This window comes from Esox lucius, chromosome 12 (genome assembly GCF_011004845.1).
Source record: "Esox lucius isolate fEsoLuc1 chromosome 12, fEsoLuc1.pri, whole genome shotgun sequence".
Taxonomy (NCBI): Eukaryota; Metazoa; Chordata; class Actinopteri; order Esociformes; family Esocidae; genus Esox; species Esox lucius.
In genome coordinates this window covers 3,545,862-3,562,282 of record NC_047580.1, presented here as the reverse complement: position 1 = coordinate 3,562,282, position 16,421 = coordinate 3,545,862, and the positions used below count along the sequence as shown (strand labels likewise).

The window sequence follows — 16,421 nt, the reverse complement described above, 5'->3', positions numbered from 1 at the left end:
AGATTCAAAATATGTTGCACTGTCCCTGAGCAAGGCAGTTAACCCTGAGCAAGGCAGTTCCAGCTAATTTTTGAGAAAGCAAAAGTGTCATGGCTGTCCTTGCAGGGGACAATTCTTTTCCAGGTTGAACATGCTTTCCTTTTGTTCTACCTGAAACAAAATATTGTTCTCCCCGGAACTAACTTTTTCCTTTAACAAAAAGTGGTTATACATGGAACCAAAAGAAGAGTTGTCCATCTTAGAACACTACTGGGACCACCTTAGAACCCTTATGGAACCCTTATGGATTTTTCTTTTGTACAGTTTCCAATATGTGATGTTCAGTTCAGGCCAACATTCTGTTAAGGCCGTGGCACACTGCGGCGATTGTATACAGTACCTTGCGATTGCATGACACTCTCTCTGTGGAGATAGATTTCTATAAAATTGTTGTTAACTTGTAAGTAGCGGGTCACAAATATATACTGCAAGTCACAAAAAAATTATGCAACTGTCGAACTAAAATCACGGTTAACAAGTTTCAGAAACATATGTCAAACATATGTCAAAATCCAAAAACAAATAATGTATCATTAACAAAAACTAAGGAGGATTAGCAATTAAATGTAACACCATTTTTGAATGTTCAAACATGTTTTTGGGATTGTCATTGCATTTGTCACCTGCATTTTACAGATTTACGACTTGCTTTATATTTGCAAGTGGCCTTACATACGTGAGTTGCTCCACATATTTGTGAGGGCTGGTACATATTTGTGAGCCGCATTTTATGGATCAGTTGAACATGGAATCCAGATTAGGACCTCCTTAGTTCTGGTTATGCTTAGTCTCCAGAAGCCATATACAGCTCTGGAAAATATTAAGAGACCACTCCTAATTTTTCTTAAATCTACATGTAAGGCAGCCATTCAATTCCAGTGTCTGTTAAATTCCAACACAGACACACCGTATTTTACTTAATGATGTACTGATTAGCTGAACCAAATCTAATTTAACGAGGAAATGTATAAAAAGCACTGCTGTTGTCACGACTGTCCTCTTGCAGTAGGACCAGCTGCATTGCAAAAACAGTACAAAAATAGTTGAAAAGAAAAGCTTTGAGTGAGGAAAAGAAGGGTTCTATTCTGGCTTTACTGGCAGAGGGATACAGTATATGGCGGATCATAAGAAACAGATCAAGCAACAGACATTGGGGACAACAAAGCTACAGACTGGCAGAGGGCGAAAATGACTGTCCACTGACCGAGATGATGTCACACAACAACCGTAGGATGACATGAAGTGACCTATAAAAATAATGGCAAACAGCAGGGATATTCTACCAAATATTGATATTTGAACTCTTCCTAAGATAAAACATTAGTATTTTGTTGTTGAAAAAGTAATATGAATGTGTTTTCTTTGCATTATTTGAGTTTTTGTTTTGTTATTTTGACCAGTTGTTTTCTACAAATAAATACTCTAAATTACAATATTTTTTGGGGGAATTTGGGAGTAATGTTGTAGGATCATCGCAGGCAATGTGTAGTACACATTATGAATTATTCCGTATAGACGAAAACTGTGCTAGCTAAAACCGTTACTATCCACATTATGTTAAGCCTGAAATAAAATAGTTTACGGTTATATTGCGACCGCTTCTGGTGGATTTTTGCTGTCTTAACAATGTAGTTACGATATCTTAAGCCTTAACTGAAACTGTATATGATTATGTTGCTACAGTTTCTGGCATGGAATAATTAATCTTCAGTCTCCCTAGCAATTGCTAAATTCTTATGATTATTCCTAGGAAGTTAGTAGATACTAGTAAGCCTATTCAGCACAATCCTCAATGGAGTCTAGCGACTGCTGAAATTTGTAATGCCGTGGCGTAGTGGTTAACGACAGTGTCTCTCATATGGAAGACCTACGTTCAAATCTATTGAGAGTAACAACATTTATTAATTATTTTTGGTAGATTCCGCAATTCTCTTGTCTTTTCTTTTGTTGAAAAAGTTAGTTATCGTCGCCTTTATTGATAGTTATTGTATAAATGTCATTCATGAATGAAAAAAAAAAGTATGTTGTTTTGCCATGAAAGAAAAAAATACATTCCTATGCCATGAAATGAAATAGCTTTGGCAGACTCACTAGCAATTGCTCAATTCTTATAACTATTCCAGTAAGTTAGTAGTTACCGGTAAAGTTTATTACTGGCTAACATGCTGTTAAAACAGCCAGTGGCAAACGCAATACATAACCGCTATTTTTGATAGAGGTAAACTTAGTAAGAAATGTTAGTCAGTTTAACTGTAACAATTTCATTCATGAATGACCAATTAACTATAAAAACGGCCAGTGGCAAAAGAGGATTTGTTCAGGATAGAGACAAGAAGCTATACTGACACCCAGCAAAAGTACAGCTCTGTGCTGTAGTGGTTAACGACACAGCCTTTTACGTGAATGACGCAGGTTCAAATCTCAAGATGGCAACACTTTCTATTGTGGGCCAGCTGAACTTGGGTTGCCTGGTTTCTTGTTTCCAGAGCTGTATGTTTAACCTTCACATGTCATTTTCAAATATCACTTAACAGTACAAGCTCAGAGTTTCAGAATTTGATTATGACAGCACAATACATTTCATCCACAGCTGACCAAAAACACCATGCTGATTGCTAGTTATGCATCTTATTTCTGATTTCGACAGGTTAAAATTATTCTAGAAAACTGCTACCGGCAGTAATACTGTTAAAAGATATACAGAATAATTATTGACCAATGATTAAAAAAATATATATTTTGCTAATAGATGCCAGCCTTAAGGTTGCTAGATGCCAGCCCTAAGCCAATTAGAAAATGGGAGAAGAAAATTATTGAATGGCAAGAAGAGCTACAGCAATCCCTGTGAAGAAGTAGTCAGTGTGAGCATGACAATCGCTAATCGAGACAGAGTGGTTATTGCTTTTGTAGCTAAGTGCAAACCAAGTGCCTACATGTAGCCAAGCCATTAGACTTTAACAGGTTTTACATTTGACATTGAAGTTTATTGGCAGTCATTTAGCATATCCACAAAATGTTTGGTCAAAACCTGTTTGCGTCTGCTAGAAGATTTGGCTGGATTTTTCAAATCATCAAACGCAAATAAATAGATAATTTATGGCCATCTTGATTTCCAGACTTTTAAATTCAAGAGGGCAATTAAGCAGACCGAAGGAACTCAAGGATCTGGAAATATTCTGTATTGAAGAAATGGTCTAAGATCCCTTCCAATGTCTTCTCCATATTTTTAAAGGCTGAATGCCTTTATATTCCCAAGATGAGGTATTGAAAGGTTTTCAAAACAGGGATGTCAATAATTTTGACCCATCTTTTTAAGAGAATGTCAGTTACTTCTTGAACTAAATATTTTTCTTTAAGCAATTGTAATTTACTCACCTTAGTCAAGATGCAAATTAATTTTGATATGAACTCTTATGTGAACAGTTTTGGTTCACCATATTTTCTAGTCAGTGTCCAGGTTAAACTGTGCCATAACAGCCTCACAATCAAATGAAGTCTAGACATATAATTCAACAAATCTTTAAATGCTACATAAAAACACGCAGTCACACTCTAACACAATGTACCCCAGGAAGGGTACCTGCTGAATTTGCAACAGCTATGGGGTACATATTTACATACATACATTGGATACAAAAAGTCAACACAAAGAATGAGACAAAGATGAATCATGTCAGAACTTTTTCCACTTTAATGTGAACTTTAATGTGAACAATTCAAATGAAAAACAAACTGAAATCTTAAAAATAACAACATTACAATAACCTGGTTGCATAAATGTGCACACCCTTAAACTAATACTTTGGGGATGTGGCTGTGTTCAGAATTAACCAATCACTCATGTTAAATAGAAGTCATTACACACCTGCCATAATTTAAAGTGACTCTGATTAATCACAAAGTTCAGCGGTTCTAGTACGATTTTCCTGATTTTTTTTTTGTTGCATCCCAGAGCAAAAGCCATGTCCGCAGAGAGCTTCCAAAGCATCTGAGGGATCTCATTGTTGAAAGATATGTCAGGAGAAGGATACAAAATAATTTCCAAAACATTAGATATACCATGGAAGAAAGAAAGTGAAGTGAAGAAATATGGCAAAACAGAGACATTACCAAGCACTGGACATCCCTCCAAAATTAATGAAAGGTGTTTCAAAAAAGTATTAGTTTAAGGGTGTGCACACTTATGCAACAAGGTAATTGTGAGTTTAAAATGTTTCTCCCTCAAAGATTTCAGTTTGTTTTTCAGTTGAATTGTTCACGTTATAGGTCACATTAAAGGTGTAAAAAGTTCTGACATTATTTATTTTTGTCTCATTCTTTTACATCACAAGAACCTGGCATTTTCACAGGGGTGTGTAGACTTTTTATATCCACTGTACATACATACACACACACACACACAATCTCTCCTGTTGTGGTGGTATAATTATAGGCCTTGTGGTTTTACTGTAGGCATTGGGGGCATCTTTCTGTCTTCTGTCTTGTTTCATCTCAGCTGTATTCTCTACAAGCTATCTCTTGCTCCATCTCTCTCTCATGTCTAGCATTTTTTCTTACTGTAGGCATGTGTGACTCTGTGAGTGAGACACAAGGACTGAGCTATGGCTTCCTGTTTAATGACGTCGGAACAGTTAATTGCTCTCCCCTTGCATCAGCCCCCAAATTGCAGCCCCATAGTGTTGTCTGAACACAGATGATTAGTTTGTGCGCATGCCACAGCCTGTTAGAAGACAACCACCTGCACCTGTGTCCACCCACCCGCTGTGTGTCCACCGCAGCGATGACCAACAATGACTTAGGATGTATGTCATATCCTCTGTTAATTTTCCATTATCCTCCCTTATCCCATCGCCTCTACCATGATTCAGACAGCGACAGACTAATGCTCCACTTACACAATCCCTCTTCAAAGCTTTCTGCTACAGCTCATTGTCTGTGCTTTCAAGTTTGTGTGTTGTGTGTGTACATCCGGCCTGTCTGTTCCACTTGTCATTAGTATCTTGCCCTCTCTCTCCTTACCTACTCTTACAGGCAGCAGGCCCTTCTAGCGGCCATCAGCGAGAAGGACGCTAACATTGCCCTGCTTGAGTTGTCCTCCACGAAGCGGAAGAAATCACAGGACGAGGTGATGGCGTTGAAAAGGGAGAAGGACAGGCTCATGCACCAGCTGAAGCAACAGGTACACAGGAGAACTTACTGATGCATTTTTACTCCACCACAGGGCAAGTCCATAAACAAACACACACACTCTTAATCTGAGAGCAGAGTCTGACACTCCTGTCCTCTGGGTGATAAATGGACGTTGTTAGACCCAACTTAGACCACCTAACTGCATCCTAACATTTACTTGTAAATTCCAGTAAACACATACACACACACATACACAGCGAATGACCTGTGGGTGATAAATGAAGCTATGTGGGCCATTACGACAGGGTTAGACCACATCAGAACGTTCTCTAGCCTCGATGCTAACGAGCTAACAGTGGGAAGTGGACACACTACCCACTGAGTCAGAGAGGCTTCTGGGAAATGTACAGGGTTTAAAAGTCAACAGATGCGTTTGGTGTGTATGTATGTGTGTGTACGTGTGTGTGTGTGTGTGTGTGTGTGTGTGCGTGCGCGCGCGCATGTGTGCGTGCGTGCTTGTAAACAGTAAACAGTTCCCGGGGGGTGCGGTCAGCCGGGAATTTCAGGGAAGGCTCATTATCTGTTTATCGCCCTAGATGCGTCATATTTTCCCGTTTGGTAACTCATTGTTACGGGTCTACCTGGCGATGGTACAGACACACACACACACACACACACAATCAATTTAACAGTTAGACAAAAGCCTGCACATGTATTGGATGGAGAACAGCACTCATTTTCTGTTAGGATGGCATCTGGAACTGGATCTGCAAACCAATTAGTCCAGAAATGTCAGAAATGTGTTCAAATAAAATGCTATTCTTCATCCTTAAAGTGTTGAGAAAAGAAACTTGGGCCATCGTGTCTCCACTCCACTGGCCCATTTACAGAGTTGATGTGTTTTTTTTTAATGTACTTTATCATACATGAACCATTTATTTAACCTTTTTGACCTATAGACACAGATAACAGCGACTCCTTCCTCCACCACTGAGTCAGCCAATGGAAGGAAGTAAGGAAGCTGACCAGGAAATGCCAGGGAATTATGGGAACCAGAGTCTCTAAAAGAAACATGATCTGGGGATGGCAGATAGATTTACAGATAGTGGTGACCCGTCTGGTTTTCCCTGACTTTGTGTGTGCCAAAGGTTTTGACAGACTGTGTCACACACATACACAAACACACACACATGCACGCACACCTAGAGGATTGTTTTCCAGGCTGCCTTAAGGAGTTGGATAAATGTGTCTGGAAATGGTAATTCTCCCCAAGTGATGGATTGCCATTGGTCAGTCACTCTTTGAAGCATGGCAAAGATGGATTTGAAATTCTCAACAATGTGCCAGTGCTCACACACACACACACATACACACACACGATGTAAAGCTCTGAAAAATACACACAGATTTGTCAGCTGGAAAGATTAATCATGAAGGTGTGCCAATCCTAAGAATGCCTTTGTAAGACAATCTGTCTGCTAAGAGCAAGGTCACTGGAGTGGGATTTTATGAAGATGTTACTCTTGCTTGCACACACACATGAAAGTATGCCCATACACAAGCACTATAAGGCATGTACACGTAATGTAAAGTTGTTTGAACCCCAGTGAAAAGCTGAGCCAACTGCTCAGACTCTGCTATAGCAACAACAGAAGACATTATTTTAGCCGATAAGATAATATCAGTTTGAAAAAAACATGATCTAGACTTTTTATTCTATGGCTTATTGTGTCAAGCCCTATGCCAGCCTCACTCTAAAACTCCTGTGTGGTCCTCACTGCATCACAGCTGTCTGTCTCCATTAAGTTCCCTCAATCTCACTTCAGTGTTTGACATTTTGTCCATGGGAGATGGGAGCTTTAGAGCAAACGTCTATAGTGAAGGATGAGACGATTAGCGCAAGTCCCATCGCCAAGATGGTTTAGGGTTATGTTTTGAGGGTAAAGGTTAGGGATCATGGTTTAGATTAGGTATCTGTTACAAATGTAAGAGTTTAAGGGATAAGGTTTGAGAAAGTCTTTAAACAAAAAAAAAGACAAAAAACATTGGTCTCAGTTTAATTTAGTTCTACACTGAATGCAATGAGCAAGTGTTTGTTTACATTATCAATGTTAGAACCACCAATAAATTTGGAACTAAGCCATGGCTGAAGATGAAATTAAAAGATTACAAATACTCACTAAGGTCTTTTCCATAGAATGATATAGACACTGCTGCCCATTTTGCAGAAGTTCTGGTGAGACACTGACTAACGTGGCCTCTTTTGCCAAACAGAAAGTTGTGAAAGTCCCCCGGTGCAATAGGTGTTGGTTTAATAGACTTAGATCACTGACCAAACATCTTCCACAATACATTACCCTATGTGTTTAGTGCACCCAAGCACCAGTCACTACATTGTAATGTGGGAAAGCTGTGTATGCGCACAGCTGAACAGTCTCTCTAGCACTGACTTGTTGCAAATCGTTTGTTAGACTATTATCTGGTGATATTATTTGGCTGGCTCTTGCTAGTTTGAATGTAATCAAAGTGTTTGTTTACATGCTCAAATGCCAGAAATGCTGCTTCATGTTGCCAAACCTTGTTATTTGATTAGCTAAAATGAAAAGAAGACAAATACCTTACACTCACATAGAACGATACAGCCCCTCCATAAAACCCTAAATCTAATGCAAGGTGTTCAAAGCTCATATGCACTGTGTGCGATAGCCTGTGGACAAGGTGAGGCTCCATATGGATTTGTACATGCAGTCTTTGGAGTCTAAGTAAACGGCTCAACCACTTATCCACCATCTCGTCTGGAGCACAATGCCAAACCGCCAGTCTATTTAAAATGACTTCACTGAACATTTTCCCTAGTGACTGGTTTTCAAGTCATATTTTAATCTTGTTCCCAGACACTTACACCCAACTGACAAACCTGGCCTTCATTATATCCAATAACAAAGTTGTGTGAAATTCCCCTCATGATAGGCATTGGTTTTATCAACTTCAATTCCAGTACCTACCACCAGATTCCATAACACCTTTCCTCATGTCACATGCCCCTGAGCCCCACAGCTAGGTTGTAAAATTGTTGTTTGACAGCTTTGTACAGCACATTTGAGCTGCCTCAGTAGATAATGCACTGACTCTCGGCAGAACAAGACAGTTTTCGTTTTTTTTGTCTTGAAACCCATTCTACCCTGAAGGTTATGAGCATGTGTTTGTTGACCTTATCAAATGTTGGAACCACCACTGGGTTTAGAACTATGCTTTGGCAATGTTTTGATTGGATGAAATCAAAAGATGACAAATAGGGATGCACTGATACCAGTATCGGGTATCAGGCTGATACTGGGCTCGTGTACTTGTACTCGTACTCCTTGTATTCGTACTCTTAGAATTATGCTGATACCACGCACCATGCAAGCTCTGTTTTGCAAGATTGGAAAGGAAAAACACAAATTTAACACAAGCAATTTGATTAAACATCTTTAGACACAACACTGCTCAGAGTTCAAGGAGTATGCAAATTCTAGCAGCGCAGAATCACAACAACAGCTAACTTTGCTGGAGAACTGGAGAAGCAAAATAAAATGTCTAGAGACAGCCTGTGGGCAGAAAAAAATTAAAGAGCAGAGGCTCATTGCACTTGATGACCAGCCATTGTCGGTTGTTGATAGTGTGGGATTTTGATGGTAATATACATTTTTATGGGTGAATACTACCTTATTCAAGCTTCACTAGTTAGGTTTTATTCAGTAAAAAAAACTGCATTTACTTGACATAGAATGACTCACAATCTCCATAAAACCTAGCGGCAAAATTCTAAGATGGCGTGTGTTTCGCGTAGGATTACACCACCTTTCCCTTTTGACAACTGAGTAAATATGTGTATATATATATATATATATATATATATATATATATATATATATATATATATATGACACCTTATATATATATATATATATATATATATATATATATACACACTCACCTAAAGGATTATTAGGAACACCTGTTCAATTTCTCATTAATGCAATTATCTAATCAACCAATCACATGGCAGTTGCTTCAATGCATTTAGGGGTGTGGTCCTGGTCAAGACAATCTCCTGAACTCCAAACTGAATGTCAGAATGGGAAAGAAAGGTGATTTAAGCAATTTTGAGCGTGGCATGGTTGTTGGTGCCAGACGGGCCGGTTCTGAGTATTTCACAATCTGCTCAGTTACTGGGATTTTCACACACAACCATTTCTAGGGTTTACAAAGAATGGTATGAAAAGGGAAAAACATCCAGTATGCAGCAGTCCTGTGGGCGAAAATGCCTTGTTGATGCTAGAGGTCAGAGGAGAATGGGCCGACTGATTCAAGCTGATAGAAGAGCAACTTTGATTGAAATAACCACGTTACAACCGAGGTATGCAGCAAAGCATTTGTGAAGCCACAACACGCACAACCTTGAGGCGGATGGGCTACAACAGCAGAAGAACCCACCGGGTACCACTCATCTCCACTACAAATGGGAAAAAGAGGCTACAATTTGCACAAGCTCACCAAAATTGTTGAAGACTGGAAGAATGTTGCCTGGTCTGATGAGTCTCGATTTCTGTTGAGACATTCAGATGGTAGAGTCAGAATTTGGCGTAAACAGAATGAGAACATGGATCCATCATGCCTTGTTACCACTGTGCAGGCTGGTGGTGGTGGTGTAATGGTGTGGGGGATGTTTTCTGGGCACACTTTAGGCCCCTTAGTGCCAATTGGGCATCGTTTAAATGCCACGGCCTTCCTGAGCATTGTTTCTGACCATGTCCATCCCTTTATGACCACCATGTACCCATCCTCTGATGGCTACTTCCAGCAGGATAATGCACCATGTCACAAAGCTCGAATCATTTCAAATTGGTTTCTTGAACATGACAATGAGTTCACTGTACTGAAATGGCCCACACAGTCACCAGATCTCAACCCAATAGAGCATCTTTGGGATGTGGTGGAACGGGAGCTTCATGCCCTGGATGTGCATCCCACAAATCTCCATCAACTGCAAGATGCTATCCTATCAATATGGGCCAACATTTCTAAAGAATGCTTTCAGCACCTTGTTAAATCAATGCCACCCAGAATTAAGGCAGTTCTGAAGGCGAAAGGGGGTCAAACACAGTATTAGTATGGTGTTCCTAATAATCCTTTAGGTGAGTGTATATAAATTTAGTCAAAAATGACAAAAAGCTAATTAGCTGCAAATCTCAATGAACTACAAATACTTTTGACATCATCAAGTGCAGCCTGTGGTAGCTGGAAAACCGTCCACTTTTCCCACAGAGAAGAATCTAAACAGCAAGAAAATATTTTGATTGCTGAGTTTTTTCTCTCCAAATCAGGCTTTGTAGTTTCTCATTTTTTTATTTGACTTAGCCCACGTTTCTTTTATAGTTTTTCTAAATTGGCGAGGGAGAGTCGTCACTGGAGCCATGCGTTAAGGTACAGTACTATAAAATGTGTTAGCTGCAAACAGCATTTTGTATCATTTGTCGTAAAACATTAGGTAAATGTTTATTATTTACAAGATATTCATGATTTACAGTATAGAATTAAGTTTTCCACCAGGCTATGTATATAAATATGAACATGCTACCTATTGTGCTATCATGTATTGAGTTTTGTTTGAGTTTTTGTACACTAACTTTCTTATGGAAACGTAAGTTATGTTTGCATGCATCATTTCCAGTGTGCCAGTTAACTCACCACGTCGCGAAATCGTATTACAAACAGAAAGATAACTAGCACACCAATTATATTATGCATACCACTGCAGCTGCAATTAAACGTTACAGGGAAGTTATATTTTAGTACTACTTGCAAAACTGATGTTATTCTGTTGATGTATTTTACAAGGCTATTATAAAAAATTCCGTATGCTATACTAGTAATTACTTTTTTCTTTCAGCACATATCACAAACCACATCTAGTGTTTGTGAGCCATGGACCCTTTTTAGCAGTGAAGTAATTTGTTTCACCCCAACACAAATCCTAAATTGCTGGCCCTCAACCTCTGCAATAAGGTGTTGGTGCGCTGTCTCACTGTTGCTAGCCATAGCCTCCTGCTGCTCTAAAGACATCACCATGACAGCCAGGTTGCCTGCAGTTCCCAGGTTCGCTTGGTTTCTTACAATGTCTGGTACAGACAGGGAGGGCACCAGTTGTTCTGGCTCAGGTTCAAGTAATCCTGCCATGCCTGTAAACCTGCCTCAGAGACAATTCATCAACCACTGAAGATCCTTCTCTGTGGGTTTTCTGGACAGAGGGTTATAGTAATCAGCCTTGTACAACTCCACAGACTGCACAGTGTTGTTTGCCTTTTCCATTCACATTCCACAACTAAAGTGACTCTTTCGAAGGGTCGCCAGAATAGAATTAAAGCAAGGGTTGGACCCCATACTTTGTGTAAAACCATTGATTTTGTGGTGTTTCTTATTTGATTGTTTGTAGCGTTTCCGCATTATGCTTGGTTGCAGTGTAGACCATACAATATTGAGTGTCAAGTACATAGTTTCTCATTTGCATGCCTTATTAGCACATGGGTGGGAAGCCACGTTTGGACGGGGGAATATAAAAGGAAGGCAGTTGTGGAAGGTGGAACATGGGACGTATGAATAGTTATACTGTTCTTGTCTAGGACCCTTTGGTAATATAAAGTATTTTTTGTCACTTGATGGTATTGGAGTTGTGTCCCGGGAATAGTAAGAAATATGTGTGATAATGTCAAGGTTAATCTAAGGGAGTTCTTTTGATGCATGTACATCTGATGTTGTGTGGTGAAGTCAAGGTTCATCTAAGGGAGTTCGTTTGACATCTGATGTTGTGCACCTAAGTAATTGCTAGTGCAGCTGCATGGCCAGAATCATGAGCTTGGCATTTTAACAAGATCCCAAACATCTAATATGATCTGGTCATGCAATACAAGCTACAGAAAATTATATTCAGAATGTAAATAATGACAGCATTAGAAATGATAATGGTGTCTAAGGTAGTATCCTGGATAATATGTTTATTGATAATATATATATATTCTGTGTTTTTGTTTTTTTTGTTTCTTGTTAGCTACACTCATGGTGCAAAACTGATGTTACTCAGGATTAACTTCTGACCTACACTACACTACACGCTGCACTTCTGCTAATGTTCAAACTTCTATTGGTCTTCTGCTCTTTTAATGCTCATCCATATTAATGACATATGGTCTGAAATAACGTCAACAAACTAAGCTAACTAATACTAATATTTCTGTAAGTAAAACAAAAATGTATTTGTTACTGTTTTCTTAGTATATGGTGTAACATAGGTCTTCAGCCCTCTCCTGGGGACCCCCCAGCAATCTCACAGTTAAGTTTTTGCCCTGAAATAGCTCACCTGATTCAACAGGTAAGGGCTTTTTAACTAGTTAAAACGTTGATTCAGGTGTGCTAGCCCTGGGATACATCTAATAGATGGAATGGCTGGGGGGGTCCTCAGGAAATGGTGGAAGACCTATGGTGTTGTAGATAAGGGAGGAATTGCCATTTCATCATCCTGCTCTCTAGCTTCTCCCAGTTGTGTACTAATGATATACTATATATCAACCAAATCTCAAATCGCATACTACATTCTACGTAATACAAGTACGTATTTTGCGGTTGACGAAGTATGTACTGTTTAGTATATAATAAGCTAGTATACCAGTATTGGGACCGATTGGGACACACTAACTAACACACTAAAATTGCAACTCAACTGTAACAACGGTGTCGTCGTGGTGTGTGAAAATAAAGGAGCCAAACGCAGGGAGGCGGTAAACGTAGTAGTGTAATTTACTTAATAAAATGGCACGCAAATAAACCAGGTGCAAAATAAGCATGCACGTTTCTCTCCAAGACAACACCCAACATAGAACAATACCTCACAAAGACACCCAGAAACACAGGAACTAATATAGGCAACCTAATGAGGGAATGGACACCAGGTGTGTGCAATGACAAGACATGACAGTGCCATGGGAGGAGGAGCGGCGTGACTAGAAGGCCGGCGATGACACACGCCGAATACCACGTCAGGGGGGATGGCGTGAGTCTTCCACGCGCATACTCATTACATAAACTTTTGATTTTGTCTAATTATTAACATCACGCCAAGTTTGAATATTTACCACTAAGCATTGTGGTATGGCTTTTGCCACTGACTTTTAATAGCTTATTAGCCTCAAATAGGCCTACTAGTACAGTTGTGCTCAAAAGTTTGCATACTCTTGGAGCATTGATAATATATGTACCATTTTTAAAGAAAACTTGAGTGAGCAGGCAAAAAACTTCACATTCAACTGTAGGTCATATCAGAATGACACTATCATAAAACAAAACATGGCAACAAAGAAAAAAAACCTATTCAAATGTCTGCATACCCTTAATTTATTCTTAAAACTGTGTATTGCCACCTTTAGCATCAATTACAGCGTGCAGTCTTTTGTAATAGTTGTCTGTGAGGCCCCGAATTCTTGCAGGTGGTATACCTGCCCATTAGTCTTGGCAAAATCCTTCCAGGTCATTAAAGTCTTCAGCAATCTTGCATGAACCACACATTTGAGATCTCTACAGAGTGGCTCGATGATATTAAGGTCAGGAGACTATGATGGCAACTTCACCTTGTTCTGCTGTAACCACTGGAAGATCAACTTGTGCTTAGGGTCGTTGTTGTGCTGGAAAGTCCAAGAGCGTCCCATGTGCAGCTTTCGTGCAGAAAAATGCTTATTGTCTGCCAGTATTTTCTGATAACATGCTGCATTCATCTTGCCATACATTTTCACAAGATTACCTGTGCCTTTAGAGCTCATACACCCCAAAAACATCAGTGAGCCACCACCATGCTTCACAGTGAGGATAGTATTCTGTTCAATATAGGCCTTGTTGACCCCTCTCCAAACACATCGCTTATGGTTATGACTTTATTTTGATCTAGTCACTCCAAATTACAGTGTGCCAGATTCTGTGATGCATGTCAAGGTGTTGTCAGGCATATAGTAACCAGGATTTTTTTTTTGGCATTGGCGCAGTAAAGGCTTCTTTCTGGCAACTCGACCATGCAGCTCATTTTTGTTCAAGTATCGTCGTATTGTGATCTTTAAAACAACCACACCGTCTTTTCCCAGAGCAACCTGTATTTCTCCAGAGGTTACCTGTGGGGTTTTCTTTGTATCCCAAACAATTCTTCTGGCAGTTTTGGCTGAAATCTTTCTTGGTCTCCTTGACCTTGGCTTGGTATCAAGAGATCTCAGAATTATCCACTTCTTAATAACTGATTGAACAGTACTGACTAGCATTTGCAAGGCTTTGGATGTCTTTTTATATCCTTTTCCATATTTATAAAGTTCCATTACCTTGTTGCACAGGTTTTTTGCAGTTCTTTTCTGCTCCCCATGGCTCAGTATCTAACCTGCTCAGTGCATCCACGTGACAACTAACACACTCACTGACTCTTTATACACAGACACTAATTGCAATTTAAAAAGCCACAGGTGTGGGAAATTCACCTGTAATTGTCATTTTCATCTGTCTGTGTCACCTTGTGTGTCTGTAACAAGGCCGAACATTCAAGGGTATGTAAAAATTTGATCAGGGCCATTTGGGTGATTTCTGTTATTATGATTTAAAAAGGAGCCAAACAACTATGTGATAATAAATGGCTTCATATGATCACTATCCTTAAATGTTTGCATGATCAGTCATATTTTCAAAATCAATGCATATATTTCACAATTTCTGCCAGGTTATGCACAACTATATATTACTATTTGGAAAAGTCATGAGAAATTAACAATTGCTAGCAAGACTGAAGACAAACTTTACACTGACAAAGCTATTTCATTTCATGGCACAACCACGTTCATTTTTCTATACCCTCTACAGGGTGATGGAGGGTTCATGGGAGTTTGCCCAACCAATCCACATGTGTTTTGTGGATTTGGAGAAGGCATTCGACTGTGTCCCTCGCGGCATCCTGTGGAGGGTGCTTCGGGAATATGGGGTCCTGGGTCCTTTGCTAAGGGCTGTCAGGTCCCTGTACGACCGAAGCAGGAGCTTGGTCCGCATTGCCGGCAGTAAGTCAGACTTGTTCCCTGTGCATGTTGGACTCCGGCAGGGCTGCCCTTTGTCACCGGTTCTGTTCGTAATTTTTATGGACAGAATTTCTAGGCGCAGCCAGGGGCCGGAGGGTGTCAGGTTTGGGGACCACACGATTTCGTCTCTGCGGATGATGTTGTCGTGTTGGCCCCTTCAAGCCAGGACCTTCAGCATGCACTTGGACGGTTTGCAGCCGAGTGTGAAGCGGTGGGGATGAAAATCAGTACCTCCAAATCCCGTCTGGCCTGGGAACGCCTCGGTGTCCTCCCGGAAGAGCTGGAGGAAGTGTCTGGGGAGAGGGAAGTCTGGGCATCCCTGCTTAGACTGCTGCCCCCGCGACCCGGCCCCGGATAAGCGGAAGAAGATGGTCTAGATGGTCTGGTCTGGCACAACCACGTTCATTTTTCTTTCATTTTTGAATGAGTGATACAATAACTGTCAATATAGGTGACAATAACAGACTTTTTCATCAAGTGAAAAGCCGAGAGAATCGTGGAGACCGCTGCCATAAGCATCTACAATGGGCACGTGAGCATCAGAACTGGACCATGGAGCAATACAGGAAGGTGGCCTGGTCGGATGAATCTGTTTCCTTTTACATCACATGGATGGCCGGGTCCGTGTGCGTCATTTACCTGGGTAACACATGGCACCAGGATGCACTATTGGAAGGAGGCAAGCTGGCGGAGGCAGTGTTATACTTTGGGCAATGTTTTGCTGGGAAGCCTTGGGTCCTGCCTTTCATGTGGATGATACTTTTACACGTACCACCTACCTAATCATTGTTGCAGACCATGTGCACCCTTTCATGGCAACGGTATTCCCTGATGGTATTGGCCTCTTTCAGCAGGATAATGCGCTCTGCCACAAACCAAAAATGGTTCAGGAATGGTTGAGGAACACAACAACAAGTTCAAGGTGTTGACTTGGCCTCCAAACTCCCCAGATCTCAATCAAGCATCTGTGGGATGTGCTGGATAAACAGGTCCGATCCAAGGAGGCCACACCTCACAACTTACAGGACTTAAAGGATCTGCTGCTAATGTCTTGGTGCCAGATGCCACAGCACACCTTCAGAGGTCTAGTGGAGTCCATGCCTCGATGGGTCAGAGCTG

General features: G+C 40.4%; 1 protein-coding gene across 2 annotated transcripts in view; it reads left to right on the top strand.

Moving 5' to 3' along the window:
* LOC105013995 (ERC protein 2) overlaps window positions 1–16,421 on the top strand; it is a 274,188-nt gene that overhangs the window by 194,109 nt on the left and 63,658 nt on the right. For both annotated transcript variants that reach the window (XM_020051575.2, XM_020051576.2), the window contains exon 16: window positions 5,071–5,218. In XM_020051575.2, the coding sequence (XP_019907134.1) occupies window positions 5,071–5,218 (148 nt within the window). The remainder of the gene's footprint in view (window positions 1–5,070; window positions 5,219–16,421) is intronic.